Source organism: Urocitellus parryii, chromosome 7 (genome assembly GCF_045843805.1).
Source record: "Urocitellus parryii isolate mUroPar1 chromosome 7, mUroPar1.hap1, whole genome shotgun sequence".
Taxonomy (NCBI): domain Eukaryota; kingdom Metazoa; phylum Chordata; class Mammalia; order Rodentia; family Sciuridae; genus Urocitellus; species Urocitellus parryii.
In genome coordinates this window covers 1,028,081-1,043,043 of record NC_135537.1, presented here as the reverse complement: position 1 = coordinate 1,043,043, position 14,963 = coordinate 1,028,081, and the positions used below count along the sequence as shown (strand labels likewise).

Here is a 14,963-nt window from a genome sequence, read left to right as displayed (position 1 = left end):
GTGGCCCTGCATTCCAGAAGATGGCTCAGGAGCCTATCCTGTAGGAACAGTATGCAAGGAGGTTCCAGTCAGCCCTGAGCTACGTTTAAAGGTGCCCACGTGTCCATCTGTGCTGTGGGAAGAGCTCCCCTGACATTTGCCATAGGCTGTACTCAGTCCCAAAACCTCAACTCAGTTATATACCTGGAAGAAACCACTTCTGTAAATTCAGGCATCTTCAGCTATCTAAGGCAACAAAAGTGTCTTCCCTGGCTAAGGTCTCTTACCAACCTTGGAAAATTTTAGAATTGAATATAGACACCTATAGTAAAATATGGCAGAATAATTTCCTCCCCTCCCTCCTGAAACCCCTCTAAAATGACAGAAAAGTAGCGTTAAAAAGGCAAATAACACGAGGGTAAGGGTGTGGGACGCCGAGCTGGGGAAGGGTGGAAGCAGAGCTACTTTAGCAGACTGGATTGTGGATGTCAGTATCTGAGAAGAATCCAGGCCTCTGTCCCTACCTCCAGGGCTTACAGGTACTTTGGGGCTCCAGGAGAGGAGCACTGAGGCCTGGCCCTGTTCTGAAAGTGGGGCAGTGAGACTCCTGCCCTTTCCCCTACCTCCTCTACCCTCCTTTTCAAAGTTTGGCCTCCCCACATGTGGCACCAGCCTCCACAAACTCTTCTTTCTGCAGCAAGTCAAAAGAAAAGATTAGCAGCCGGGGTGTCTAGTAGAATACCAGCCAGATGCCTGGCCTCCAAGTTCACCAGATAACAAGCCCCAGGCAAGAAGGATATCTTACCATTAAATGCAACTGGCCAGTCCAAGATCACAGTATTTGAGGATGAGGAGAGGAGCAGAGGAAGAATGCAAAGCTAAGACATCCTCAGAGATGTCACATCCAAAAACCAAGAACCCATAATCTTCCATGCATCCTCTTCCAGGTTTTCTGTGGAGAAAGATTAATCAAAGGAGAGAGAGAGAGAGAGAGAGATAGATATCTTCCAAATGAAAAAATGTGAGAGGGGCCTGGTGGCACACGCCTATAATCCCAGCAGCTTGGGAGACTGAGACAAGAGGATTGCGAGTTCAAAGACAGCCTCAGCAACAACGAGGTGCTTAGACCTTGTCTCTAAATAAAATTTAAAAAGGGGGGTGCTAAGGATTTGGCTTAATAGTTGAGTGCCCATGAGTTCAATCCTTGGTACATGCCCTCCCCAAAAAAGAGAAATGTGAAAGGGACATGAGCAGTTCTATAGGATTGAAAGATAAAGTTGAAATCTTCCAGAATGCATAACAACAAAGCCAGATAGCTAGAAAATGTCAACTATCATAATCAGATCAGTCAGTACTCTCCAGGCACAGAAACCTGGGGCTGGATCTCACCACTACTACCAGGGGGAGCCCCAAGCACTACTGTCTGGGGGCAGCTTTCAGGGACAGATGCTTGGTTCCAGACACTGTTCTGGCTTCTCATACAGGAGCTCATGCCAACCTTATAGTGACCCTTTGCAGAGGGTCTCCCTCCACTGCTCCAGATGAGGAAGTACAGGCACAACTGAGCTCATGCTGCAAGGAGCAACAGATCTTCTCAGAGCCTGGGCACCTAGACACATGATTGCATCTCTCAAAAGATGCGTCCGACATCTCAATAAATTGTCCAGAATATAAGGAAAGGGGAAAATAAAGAAAGAAGTAATTCAAGAAAATTTTCATCTCTGGACAATGGATGAAACAGTTACTGGGGCAAAGAAAAGATTGAGAGAAAATGAGAGAGAAGAGCTTGTAGGCAAAGGGCCAGCATTCACAGAGGCATGGAGAGTTCTTGGAACTAGAAGAAAATGACATGACACCTTCAAAATCTTAGGACAGGTGACTTTCAACCAAATCAAACTTCTGTATCCAGATACACTTAAAAACGTGTGAGGTCTGAATAAGGACAAACAGGGAAAGAACCCATAATCTTCCATGCATCCTCTCCCAGGCAACTTGAAAGATGTTGCTTCTCAGGGCAGCAAAGGAAGAGGAAAGCATGGGATGCAGTCACAGAGTAAGGGCTCCAGGACCCTGGTGAAGGGTGACCCAGGCTAAGAGTGGGGCCAGAATACAAGAACAAGTTGGGGACTCCAGGAAGAAGAAACTAGTCAGTTATGCCTTGATTGTGGAGTATTGAGAGGAGAGTCACACTTACACGGGGAAATCTAAAAATGAATTAATGGCATCCATATCAGAAAACTAAGCAAAAAAAAAAAAAAAGACAATTATTAACTCCAGGGAAAACAGAAAAGGTTGTACAAGAAAGAAAATATAACCTAGACTAGGATACCTTGTTCTTTGTGGAGACTTTTGGTAATGAAGCTTACTCACACCCAGAGAACTATAATACCCATCACACTGGGGTGATGTATCAGAGGAGGCAGAGGACTCCTCCCTCCAGAGGATGCCACCTGGAGACACCTCATGTAGAACAACCAATACACAGGACTAAAGTGTGCTTGAGGGTGGAAAAATGTGGGTTCTGAATGTCTGCAGAAACAGCTAAGAGTGGTGAACGGGGGGAAAGTCAGGGTAGGAGACTGCATTTATTATTGGCCTCACACATACCATTTCATTTTAAAAATAATATGCATATAATTCTGAAAAGATAGAACTTAACATTAAAAACTCAGGTAGGCATGACTAAATGCAGCAATGTTAGTATCGGTGTTTTTAAGTTCAGATCAGTTGTGTGATTGCCACTCAAACTGTTGAAGACTATGCACAATCATTTTAGCAACAGGATTCTCTCCTAGAATCTGCAGGTTATTTGAAATCTGCAATTTTAAGATGAAAGGTATGAGAATCTGAAAATATTTGTAAAGAGTACTAGAATGTTTAAAATAACTTGAGATTCATTATAGTTGTTCATTTAATTTATTTTATATGACTTGGCAAATCTGGTTTGGTTTTGGGCTTTTGGTTAAGGGGGTATGGTAGGGAGAATGCCCCCTGCCGAAGATATCCATTCCCAAATCAGTGGAGCTGTGAATGCCACTTAATATGGCAAAATATATGCCTGCAGATGTGATTAATCTTAGAGACCTTGAGAGGGGCAATTTTCCTGGATTATCTGGGGGGAGTCCACCCAATTGCAGGCAGGAGTCCTTATGGAGAACCTTCCTGGCTTCAGACAACCAGATATCTGGCTCACGCTAAAATTCAACCTACTGCTGCTGCCTTTGAGTGGAGGAAGGAGAGCCAAGGAATGCAGGCCGCTTCTGGTAATGAAGAGTGGTCCCCAGTTGACTGCCAGCAGGAAAACAGGACCCACCACTGTGTAGAAGTGAATTCTGCCAACACCTGAATGAGCAGGAAGCAGGTTCTCCCCTAGGATCTTCACCACCTGCCAACCTAGGAAAACACCACCTGCCAACACCTTGATTTTAGTCTAGTGAGACTTGTATCAGACTCTGACCTACAGAATTATAATAAACTTGTGTTGTTTTGAGCCACTAAGGTTGTGATAAATGTTACAGCAGCAATATAGAACTAATACAGTTAGTGAGCCTTCCTGGTTTGACATTTGAAATGCTTAAACAGAAACCTGAATACATTAAATTTATACATAAAATTTAAAATGTTTGAGATCATTTAGCTGAATTTGAAATTGGAGGAGAGGCAGTTCAAGAAAGGGCACTGGAGGTGGAGGCAGAATTCATGGAAGTAATGAAACCTCTGAAATCCAGACAGGAGTTGGGTGGGAGAGAGAGAGACAGAGAAAGAGAAGCCCACATCTCCAGGCCCAGAATACAGCTGCTCCAGGGAGGAGGTCTGGGAGGACACCTGACCTCTGACCTCTCCATGCCAGGTAATACAGGAGAGAAATAGCCCATTAGAGGGGCTGGGGTATTGGTGATGGTGCCAGAGCCCCAGATCCTGGTCTCAGAGCAAGGTCAGAGAGGGGGACTGCAGGGCTGTTCTGCATGGGACCAGGGGCTTTGCTGACCACGGTCTCAATTCCAGGCTCTTTACCCTCTTTCCAGCCAGGTCTGGCCCTGTTTGATGCCCAGCACTGGTTATGACAGCTGCAGGGGCCCCATCACATTATGAGGTCCAGGCACCCTGCCTGGGTCTGTGGTGCCAACTTAGGATGGCTCAACCCAGAGTGATGGAGTGATTCCCCTGGTGGAGGTCTGTCCATGGAAGATCCCACCCTGTACCCCCACGCTGGCTGCCTCAGCCACTGAACCACCACCTCAGGGTCCCATGCTGCTGAAGGAGGCCAGGGATCCTCACTAACAGGGTAGGTGCTCATCAGCTCCCAGGCTAGCAGGCAGAAGGCAACTCCAAGAAGTGCTGGACTCTTCCCCACAGGGACAGCCCTGAGCCAGCAGAGCCAGGGCAGGGCTTCCAGGGCTGGAAGGATCAGGCCTGCGCCCCACGGTACTTGAGGAAGGTGGTCTCCAGGAAGACGGCCAGCTTCAACCGGTCATCCTAAAGAGGGGAGGGAGGCATGGGGGACCTGCGGCAGAGCAGTCCTGCACCCTCCCAGCAAGCCACACCACGCCCGACCCTGCCAACCTCGCGCAGGAAGCCGTAGTGCACCAGCTCAGCCGCGAGGTCCTGGGCGCTGTCCGCTGCAACAAGGGCACATGGGAACTCATAAGGCTGCGGCACCAACCACTGCCCACCGCCCACCTTCAGGCCTGCAGCCGGGCGTTCCCAGTCGCCTACTTGGAAGCAAGTCGTAGGTCAGCTGCCTGTGCAGTCTGTCCTCCAGCACCAGAAGCAACGTGAGCTGGGGCAGGAGGGTGTGGTCGGTGCCAAGTCAAAGTTGGCAGGCCCTTCCTTTCCCAGCCCAGCCCAGGGCCCTGCTCACATGCCAGCGTGCCTTGTCCTCACTCCTTTCCAGGTTGCACTGCATATGGATCACCTGGGGACCAGGAGGCCAGGGTCACAAGGGCTGGAACTCAGCCAAGAGACCCAGAAAGCACAACTGGGATTAAAATGGTAAAAATCTCCAAGGGGAACCTAGAAAGCAATTTCAGTGCTGGCTACTTGGCTGTTAAGGCAAACTTCCAGTAGGCACTGGGGCTGGGTACTGAAGGGTGAATATGAGTTTTCAGAGTAGAGAAACTGCTTTGAAAAGGAGGGAACTCTGGAAGCAGGGGAGAGGGTGGTCAGTCTGGATGTGACAGCACCCAAGTGCAGGGAACCAGCAAGAATAGGCTTGAAGAGCCTGGGGCTTGGACTGCGACTTGAACTCTCTGGGCAGCCAGGAGCCAGGCAGCTTTGACTGTTAGGACTTGAACTCAGGCTGCACTAGAAGGAAGGAAGCCAGGGGGAAGGAGGCCAGGCAGGGATTGGTTGATTATCAGTTGAGGAATGGTGGTAGCCAGGATCAGGGAAGTGGCCATAGGACACATCTAAGGCCAGAGTCAGCTCCGTTAGGAGCTCATGCAGGGTTGCAGGCCTGAAAGGGTCAGAGCATTAAAAGAACAAGGAAACCAGAGAGACATTCCCTATGTAGGTACTAACTGTTTTATAACAGTAATAAGGCCTAGAGAGGCTGAAGGCTGCCCAAGGCAGTGAGTGAGCATTTGCATCCAGGTCTGCCTGACTCCAGTGCCCTGAGGACCTGGGTACAGGCATAAACAAGAGAGGGAGGGGCTGAGGTTGACCAGGAGAGGACCCTGGCCAGGAGGCAGCCCTGCAGGAAGGGAGGTTTGGGGAAACCTGGTGCCTGGGGGCCTGAGGGGCAAGTCCCAGGATGTAAATGTCTGGGAGTAAGCAATCCAGGGGTTGTGGTCAGGGCTGGGGGTGGTGAGTGAGACTTCTAGAGGAAAGCTGTTCAGTGCACTGAGGGATGGAGGCAGGCAGCAGGGTAGGAGAGAGTCTACAGGAATGAAGAACCACTGGGAAAGACAGGTATCCCAGCTTGTCCTACAGACTCCTAGCCCCCAAAGGGGCCAGCCTAGATCTGGCCTCCCAGCCTGGAGGACAGCTGGGTTGTAGTTCAAGCAGACCCCAAGAGAAGGGTGCCCATTGTCAGATGCAGCTCACACAGCAGGAGTAGAAACTTGCCTTCCTGGTCTCAGAGTCAAAGGGCTCTGGAGTCGGGGTCTTGACCTTCTGGGCCTCCTCCGGGGGTGGAGCCAATACACGGGGCAGCCCCAGGGGCCGAGCAGCAGCAAAATTCATCAGTGGGTAGATCCCATTCCTGGGGACACACCAGGATATGGCTGGGGGTTCAGGCCCGGAAGAGCCTGTTCCCAGTCTCACACCAGCTCTCACCTGACATCCTCCAGGAATTTGTCCAGCTCCAAGAAGGAGACCTCTGAGTACCTGGCACAGGGCAGGAGGTACATGAGTGGTAGCTGGCCAGGGGCAGGCAGGGAGGGAGAGGGGAGGCTGTTGGGCAACCGGTGCTCACCGCCATTGCATTGGGGGCTGCTGGGGCCTGGGGACCTCTGCCAAGACAGCATGCAGGTCCATGGCCTTGGTCTTCTCTTCCACCACATTCTCAGGCATGAGGTCTGTGGGCCACAGCAGTACTCAGGGTGGTGGGCCTGAGTAACAGGCCCTGCAAGGCCTCTTCTCTGTTCCAACCCTAGGTCCCTGGCCCAGCCCGCTGCCTGGTTCTTACACTGGTGCTGGATAAAGCAGTGAGCTGCCAGCAGCTTCAGCGAGTGTACCTCGAAGAGCACTCGGTGGAAGAGGAGGTTGTGAGCAGAAGGCCGTCGGGCAGGGTCCCGGGCCAGGCAGGAGAGGATGAACTCCTGGGGTGGGGAGGAGAGGTGGGTGGGGCAGGCTCTCTGCTCTAACCCCACAGTGTGAAGACAGCAGGTACCCTGGAGCCCCCCAGGACCCAGGGGCCCAATCCCCATGTCCTCCCCACTCAGGGATGCTGCAGGAACATGCACAGGAGACAGCATCTCATGAGAACATCAGCTCTACTTTCCTTGACTTTCATAGGAATTGTGGGGAACGAGTGCTATGACCCCCAATTCACAGATGCAGGTTCTCCTACCCACAGTCTAAACCCTTTTGATCACCCCAACTTAGACCCAGCTCTGGAGATGACCTTTGGTTCGTCCCTACCCTGCAGACATTGGTGCCCTCCTTGGCCTCTCATGCCCAGTCAGGTCCCGTTCTCCCATCTCCCGTCCACAGAAGCATGCAAGCCACACAGCATTTCTGGTCCAAAGCCACTGGACCTCTATCTCTCTATCTCCCTTGCCTGCCCTGTGCCCACCACAGCCCTCCACACAAGCTGGACCTGGATCTTAAAGGCAGGGACCTGGAGCCAGGCAGATCTGGGTGCAAATGCTCACTCCACTGCCTTGGGCAGCCTTCAGCCTTATTACTGTTATAAAATAGTTAGTACCTACATAGGGAATGTCTCTCTGGTTTCCTTGTTCTTTTAATGCTCTGACCCCCTTCAGGCCTGCAACCCTGCATGAGCTCTTAGTGGAGTCTTTCTTGACAGTGGGCCAGAGGTTGGCACACCCTTCCCCTGCATTAACCTGGCCATACCTCTGGCCTGCCTAAGTACCTCAATGGCCCTACACTGGGCACATCGATTCAGGCTGGGGGTAGAGGTAGTGGCAAGCTGCTTACTCGCATGTTGGGGTCATTCAGTGAGTGCCTGGCTCGAACAATGGCCTCCTCTGTGACTCTGGTATCCCCATTAGCCTGGATCTCCAGCACAGCCATCTGAGGTTGCAGGGCCAACATGGGGAAGGGACAGCACCCATGAGATGGGGTGGAGGCCAGCTGGGAATGGGTTAGGAGGAAAGGTGCCAGTACCTCCAGTGCACACATCCCAAAAGAGAAGATGTCCACAGCGGTCCCATCTGCAACTTCTGAAAGGGAAGAGTGAGGCAGGTGGGTAGGACTGATGTGCAGGCTGGGTAGGTGCCACAGGTCCCTCCAAGACTTACCGCCATATTCTGGTGGGAAGAAGTGCAAGTTCCGAAGTTCCTCTCGCTCAGCAAGGATGGGGCTCCTTAGATCATCCGGGAGCGCTAAAGAAGGGGCAGAGGCGCTGAGCAGACCGGCCTGGCCAGGGCTCCCATCCCCACCCCTATCCGGCACGAACCATTGGAGAAGATGCGGTACCACACTGTGAAGAAGACCACGGGGAGAAAGAGCGGGTGTCAGCGGCCTGGGGTGTGGGGTGTCCTCTGACCTCGACTTGTGACAGGTTCCCCCAGCCCTGCCCCCCTGCCCAGCCCCTCCCCGCCAGCACCAGAGCCGATCTTGATGAGGCCGTTATGCTGAATGAAGATGGTGTCGCTGGTCAGGTTCCCGTGGATGATGGGGGGGCTGCAGGCGTGCAGAAAACTGCAGGCGTTGGGGGAGAGCAGGCAGAGCCGGGTCACGGGGCGCCAGAGAGGTCAGCGCAGCAGGGCAAGCAGGCGGACAAGCTTAGGTCCTCACCTGAGCGCGGACAGGATCTGCGTGCACCATCTCTTCCAGGCCTGGCAGCGGACGCAGGACTCCCGTCGGGTGGGCGCAGGAGAAGTGGCAGGGCCTGCGAAGCCCACCCGCCGCCCCGCCCCTTTCTGGGGCTGACCTGTGTTCCAGTCCCATCCCTTTCCCAGAGGCCACCCTCCCTTCCCTGTCCCCAGCCTACTCCCCATACCCGGGCATTCATGGCCTTGTGGTTTTTCTTGGTCTTTTTGAGGAACTGCTTGAGGCTGCCCGATGACACGTACTCCGTGATGAAAATGACCTGTGGGGCGGGCGGGCTCACGGCTCCGCCACTGCGGGTGGGTCCCCGCAGCTGCTCCACCCAGACCCAGGCCACGCCCCGCCCCCACTCCGCCCAGTAGCTCACCCTGGCACGGGCCTCAGAGGCATCCAGCCAGTACTTGTGCAGCTTGACGATGTTGGGGTGGTCCACCAGCGCCAGCTGCTCAAACATGGCCTGGATCTTCTCCTGGGAGGAGGGGGGCAGTCATGGGCCATCACGGGACAGGACTGGGGACGAGGGCGATGGGATTCACCTCATGGGCTGCGAAAGCCTTCCTGTCGCCAAAGTGGAGCTCGTTCCACACCACTTCTACCCCCTCCTCCGTGTCCATGGCCAGGAATGTGCTCTGGATCCCGGGCATATTCCCCTGGTTCACCTGGGGACGGGGTACAAATGCTCCCGTTTGTGTTAGGGCGAGGTTGGGGACTTGGTCCCTCTCACTCCCTTCTCTTGGCCAGAGTGCGCTTCGGGCTGGATCCGCTCTATGGGAAAGCTGGGGGCCAGGACCCGGGTTGGCCCGCAGCGGTCCAGGGGTGATATCCGGGGGCTGGGCAGAGGTGGAGAGAAGCGGCTTCAGGTTCTGGAGCGTGATCCCCTAGGGTCTAGCGGTGGATCCCAGAGTCGTGGGGAGGGACCAGGAAGTCTCCCGAAGGAGACGGTCCTCAGGGAATGGAGGTTCCTCACCAGGGCGTGGGTCCCAGGCAAGAGGGCCAAGGGCCACCCAGGACGTGGGTTGTGGACAGGCCGCCGCGAGGCCACGGAGCCCCCACGGCCCCGCGTGGCCTCGCGTCCCCGGGGCTCCGGGAGGGCGGCGTCACCCCGCCGGTGCCCACCTGCTCGCGCCGCTTCTGCCAGCGTCCGCACGGGCTCTCCTCCAGGATGTCGCTCTCGTCCTCACTCTCGTCCTCCCGCTCCCGGCTCCGCCTCGGCGCCGGCTCCGGGGCCGCCATGGCTCAGCGGGCCAGGCCACCGCCCTCCGCGCGATCGACCGCCCTGCCGCCGCCCGCCCTGGCCCCGCGCCTGGCCGGCCAACCCGGAGCCCAGTGGAGCCGCCGCCGCCGCCGCCTCGAGCCCCGACCCGGCTCCGGGAATTGGGAGGCGCGGGCGCGCGACGGACGGGCGGCGGGCCCGGGGGTGGAGCCGGCCCGCCCCTCCGGAGCCGCCTCTGCGGGCCGGAGCCCGAGTGGAGCTCCCAGGCGAGCGGCCGAGCCCCACCCGCCCTCCGCGGCCTCGCCAGGCCCCGCCCTGCCGGGTCCCAGGTCTCACGCGCAGACCCCGCCCTCCGGAGGCTCCGCCCACGCCGGCAGAGGCCCCGCCCCGCAGAGCGGCGCCGTGCCGCGCACCCGCAGGCCGCTGCCAGCGAGTCCCACACGGTTGGGCATCCCTGCGCGCATGGAGACCCCTGTGGTCCAGACCAGGCGCTCCGAGATCCGCCACTGCACGCATTATGCCTCAGCTCTTCCTCCGGCACAGCATCCGCACCCGGCTGCGGCCACGCACATCCCCCAACGACGCCTGTGAGGGGCCGAACGTTGTCAGCTTTGCTCCCGGTTGCCCCCAGGGTCTGCGGGGAAGCCCCACAGACTCAGAAGTGAGGTCGGCTCACCCCGCCGGTACTAAAGGGAACCCGGAGGAAGGCCACTGAAGGTGGCTGATAATACAGCAGCACACCAACAGTTTGGAATTTAATTCATGACTACAAATCTCTCACCGGCCCCCAATTTCCTGCTTCCCTTTCAGTGCACAAGCCTACCTTCCAAGGTGCCAATTTTCTCTTTTCTCCAAACATGCCCCTCCTCTTTCCACTGTAAGCTCGTCTGCAACAGTGGAGCCAGGAGGAGAACACCCCCGTAAGTGTATCCCCTCTCCAGGAGGAGACCCTCACCACACCCTGTCCGCTGCCTCCCCACAGATCCTCCCTCTCACACCTGCAGGGTCCTAGTTCTTCTTCTCCTTCTCTTTCTGGAAACAGTGCTGGCCCACTTTTATATTTAACCCCCAGCAAACTCTGCTGACCAGCACCGCTCCCTCTGCGCCCTCCCACCAGCTCTGGAGTTCCGATGAGAACCCTGTGGCCTGCCCTGAGCGTCCACCCTGACCCTAACTGTCAGCAGGCTGCAGAGTCAAACCCTGCGCCTCCCATGGCCTCCAGGCTCTGGGAGTGTCCTGCACAATGTGATTGATGGCAGGTCCTGGAGCCACGGTGTTAGCCTGGCAGTGTTAGACTGAAGCCAGCCGCTCAGAAGTGCAAGTTCTGAAGTAGTCAGCTGTGCCTAAGTGATGGAACCCAGCGAGATCCTAGAGGAGGCTGGTGGCACTCATATGTGCCATCACACACCTCCACTGGAGGAGGTGCCTGTTGTCCAGTGACCACTAGAAAAGGACAACTGGACACACACCTGGCCCCCCCTGAGCTCTGTCCCACCAGTCCTTTGCCACTGTGGTTTTCATAGGTAGCCTTTGCTGTAATACATTGCATCTGTGATTATAAAAACTTTCAAACTCCTGGGAGTCCTTCTAGTGGATTACTGGACCATGGAGGGTGGTGCTGGGGCCATCCCAGTGGTCCATTTCTTACATGCTATGAGGCCCAAGTCCTGACCATGAAGGCCCCCACAGTTGACCCTGACCCCTGGTCTCATTTCTCCTGCCCTCTCTGGCTGAGCCCACTCCAGGCCCCCTGGCCCCACACAGGTTATTGACACAACAGGCCAGTCTGTCCAGGGTTGTTGCCCTGGTTATGCCCTCTGCCTGAAATCCTCCTCCCAGAGATCCTCCAAGTCCACTTCTTCAGGTCTTGACTCAAATGCCACCTTTCAGACAGGCCTATGCTGATCACCCAGCCCAGCATCACATCCCCACCCTGTACCTGCTTTGCTGGGCCCTTCCCATGGTGCTCAGCTTGGAGTGCCTGTGTTTTGTCACCTCTGCTTCATTCTCTGGGTCCCTGCTGGGACACAGTCTCCAGGAGGGCAGGGTGTCTATTCTTTCTGTTGTGCTAAGGATATTGCTTTAGTGCACAGTGGGCTCTGGCAAGTGGGTCCCCTAGACGTGTGGGTGGGCAGGGGTGCAGGGTTAGGTTGGTGGTCCAAGGGAGCTCCCTAGGGGGCAACAGTGAGCCGGATCTCAATGAATTTCCTTCCATTTCTCTGCCCCTTAACCAGATGCAGGTGCTCTATGTGCGTCCTAACCCTGGTACCTGGAAACAAGTCCTCCTCCGGGAGAAGGGTCTGGGTGGATGATAGTAAGTTTAGAATCTTGAGATGAGGTCCTTCTAGACCTAGGGAGATCCTGGCTCCAGGGTGTGGCATCCTTACAAGGGAAAGGAAGGGTGGGCCCAGGCAGAGGTACCGGGAGACGGCCAGGCAAGGAGGAGCAGAGAAAGGGGTTTGGGTCAGGCCAAGGCCAAGGATTGCCTGGATTGTCAGAGCCTCAAGTTTGGAGGGGGTCTGGAGCCAACCCATCCTCAGAGCCTCCAGAAGGGACCAGCCCTGCTGCCACCTGGGTTGTGGTATCCCCTCCAGAGCTGGGAGAAAAGAAGTCTGCATTGTTTCAAGCTGCCATTTGTAATGCTTTGCTATGACAGCCCTAGATGATAAAGCTCCAATTGTGCCCTCTGCGGGAAGAACAATAACACAGTACAATCTGTATGCAGGGATGAACCACACCCATGCTTCTCAACCATTTGTCCTTGTGACCACAGTGGTCCTGTGCCACCAGCTCATAGAGGTGTGGTGAAGTATGTCCTTGCTGACCTTCCTCAGTGCTCCAGATCCGGACCACTCTCCTGCCCCTACCTCCACTTCTATTCTCTGCTTACCTCCTCCTCTTCCTCCATCCTGCAGATCTGGTGGCCCCTTTGGGGTTTTCTTACGGTCCCCTCCTGTAGGGCATGGAAAAGACCTGCTCTCTGCACTCCTGCTTCTCTCTTTCCCTCTGAAGGTGCAAGGTTCCCTGACTCTCTGGGCTTGAGCAGGTCTCCTAGATGCCAGGAATCCCAGAGTGGAAGAAAGCAGTGGTCGGTGGATCATCAGGAGGCCTCTCCTTCTGTCTGCCCTGTGGCCTGACCTCCAGGTTCCACACCCAGGCACAGTCCCTGCTTAGGAGTGCAGACTGGACTTGGATACAGGGACATAGAACCTACTGATTTCTCACAATAATATTCCAAAGATCAGGAACATATTTTTTTTTTTAGTAACTGTTAAGGGCTGAATTCTATCCCTTGAAAATTCAAGTATTTGCTACTTTTAAAGAAATAAAAGGAAAAATCATGCTTAAGTCAATGGCTGCAGCAATTCCTGGGCCAGGCGTGGACCAGATGCCCAGCGTGCCCTGCCTGTGTCTCAGCTCCCACCTAGCTATCAGGCAGGGCTCTCAGGGCCCACAATGTCTGTTTATACCACAGGGCAGATCATGCTTCTGGAGGAGTATAAGAAAACAAATATCTGTGAAAGGCATAATTACCCTCTGGACCAGACCCCCGACCCACTTCTCCAGAGAGTATAGAGCCACCTTGTGGGACTCTCTGGAAAGGCCCATGGGAGCATGTGGCATGTTCTGAGACCACCCGTGGAATAAAGAAGAAGAGACCACAGGATCTGAGAGCACCCAGGGTGTTGGGTGAGGACAGCTGTGAGCCAGCGCCTGAGAGGTTGTTCTGTGTCCCCTGCAGGCAGGCCCAGGTGGCCTCCCTGCCCCATATCTCCACCAGCCCCCTTCTTCACTCTCTTCTTTCTGTACCTTGTGATAATCGTGGCCCATAGGAAAAGAAAGACTCCTGTGGCGTTCTGTAGCTTTACCCGCAGGCCTCCCTACAGACTAGTGGGGACAGAAGCCAGCTGTGGCCCAGGTCCTCTCAGGCCCCTGTCGGTGATGCTTGCTGTCTCCAGGTTGGGGTCAGGCCTCTCAGGTGCTCGGTATTCGCAGCTTCCCTTTCCAGGATCTGGGTCTGGAGGTGTGGGGAGGGAAGCCCGGCCCTTGGGTGCCTGGGAGCCTCCTCCATCTCATTTCCAGCTGCGGTGGGGAGCCCCACTCTCTGTCAGCCCACCTCTTGCTCCTCCAAGGCAACCTGACTTCTGACTGCCTTTAACACCTTCTCTTGGCCCCTGGGAGTCTGTGGTTTCACTGTGACATGGCTAGGGATTGGGGACTCGAACGCGGACATTAATGTCTTTGATCGGGTCTGGCAAAATTCCATGCCACCGTCCTTCCCAGTGACTTCTCTGTGCACTTCCTAGCTCCCTTCCTTCAAGGAGTCTGTCTTGCTGATTGCTGGCCTCTGGCCTTCCTCCTGCCCTGTCTCCCAGGACCCTGCTCTCCACGATACCACCTGCACTGCCAGGGTTTACCCACTGGCCCAGCGGCTTTTCTGACGTGCTGGTCAGACCTGCCTACTGAGTTCCTAAGCCTGCTGTGCTGTCTGCAGGTCTAGGATCTCTCCTAGTGTGGGTTTCAGCTCCCTGGCAACATTTCAGAACTACTTGGCCTGGTGGCCACAGCGATCAGGGTGGCTGTGGGTCTGCCTTACAGCTTGCTAATCGGTTCTGGTGGTTCTTCTGTGGAGCTGTCTCGGGTGTGCCCTGGTTTCTCTGATTATGTGCAGGGTAGTACTTAATTTTGTTTTGAGGTGGGGGATCTCACAGTGCTCCCTAGGCTGGCTTTGAACTTGGGGGCTCAAGCACCTCCCATCTCAGCCTCCTCACTAGCTAGGTACTACCACTGCGCCAGCTGGCTCTACTCTGAGAAGTATTCATAGGAATGAACTGTAGGTGCCACGTGGGGCATCTTCTTTCAGAGTATCTTGTCCACTTGTGACGTTGTCAGTGTCACCTGGTGAAGACTTCAGGCCACATAGACCACCGAGCAGGTGCATGTCTGGGTGAGGGTTGCTTTACTCCCTGGATGAAGCCCTTGGGATCTTTTTTAAAGTGGGAGACTCTCTGGTGCTTCAGGCCTTTGGGGGATCCCAGGTGGCCTGACATCCCTGAAGCCCTTGCTTCCTCATGGTCCAGAGTGAAGCGCTGTGTCCGCTGGCCATGGTGGCCAAAGTTGCCCCAGGTGTGGACTGCCTATGGCTCGGGGAGCTTCCTGCTGACCTGATCCTCTGCCCTGGTGTGGCCTGCCGCCCATGTGTGGGATGCAGGCTCACTCAGCCAGCTTCTGCGTGACCGGGGAACTCCAGGGGCTCAGCATGGCAGGAAGACATGCTCCCTCTGATCCTGTGGGCACCGTGCTGCCCTGCCCT

General features: G+C 55.3%; 1 protein-coding gene across 2 annotated transcripts; it reads right to left on the bottom strand.

Moving 5' to 3' along the window:
* Nucleotides 1–553: 553 nt before the first annotated feature.
* On the bottom strand, nucleotides 554–9,761 carry Nrbp2 (nuclear receptor binding protein 2). Of its 2 annotated transcripts, XR_003302708.2 has the most exons (19): nucleotides 9,553–9,761; nucleotides 8,973–9,095; nucleotides 8,804–8,905; nucleotides 8,609–8,698; nucleotides 8,404–8,444; nucleotides 8,213–8,307; nucleotides 8,063–8,086; nucleotides 7,905–7,988; nucleotides 7,771–7,826; nucleotides 7,582–7,677; nucleotides 6,608–6,740; nucleotides 6,395–6,497; nucleotides 6,256–6,306; nucleotides 6,046–6,181; nucleotides 4,841–4,894; nucleotides 4,696–4,759; nucleotides 4,543–4,598; nucleotides 4,262–4,455; nucleotides 554–931 (listed from the first exon to the last, which is right to left on the bottom strand). XR_003302708.2 is itself a non-coding variant. In XM_026409920.2 (18 exons), the coding sequence occupies exons 1-18, from the start codon at nucleotides 9,667–9,669 to the stop codon at nucleotides 4,387–4,389; spliced, it is 1,494 nt and encodes a 497-aa protein (XP_026265705.2). In that variant the 5' UTR covers nucleotides 9,670–9,761; the 3' UTR covers nucleotides 968–4,386. The 2 variants fall into 2 exon arrangements, 1 of the variants encoding a protein (XP_026265705.2); XM_026409920.2 differs by lacking the exon at nucleotides 554–931 and having other exon boundaries at nucleotides 968–4,455.
* Between the last annotated feature and the right edge of the window lie 5,202 nt (nucleotides 9,762–14,963).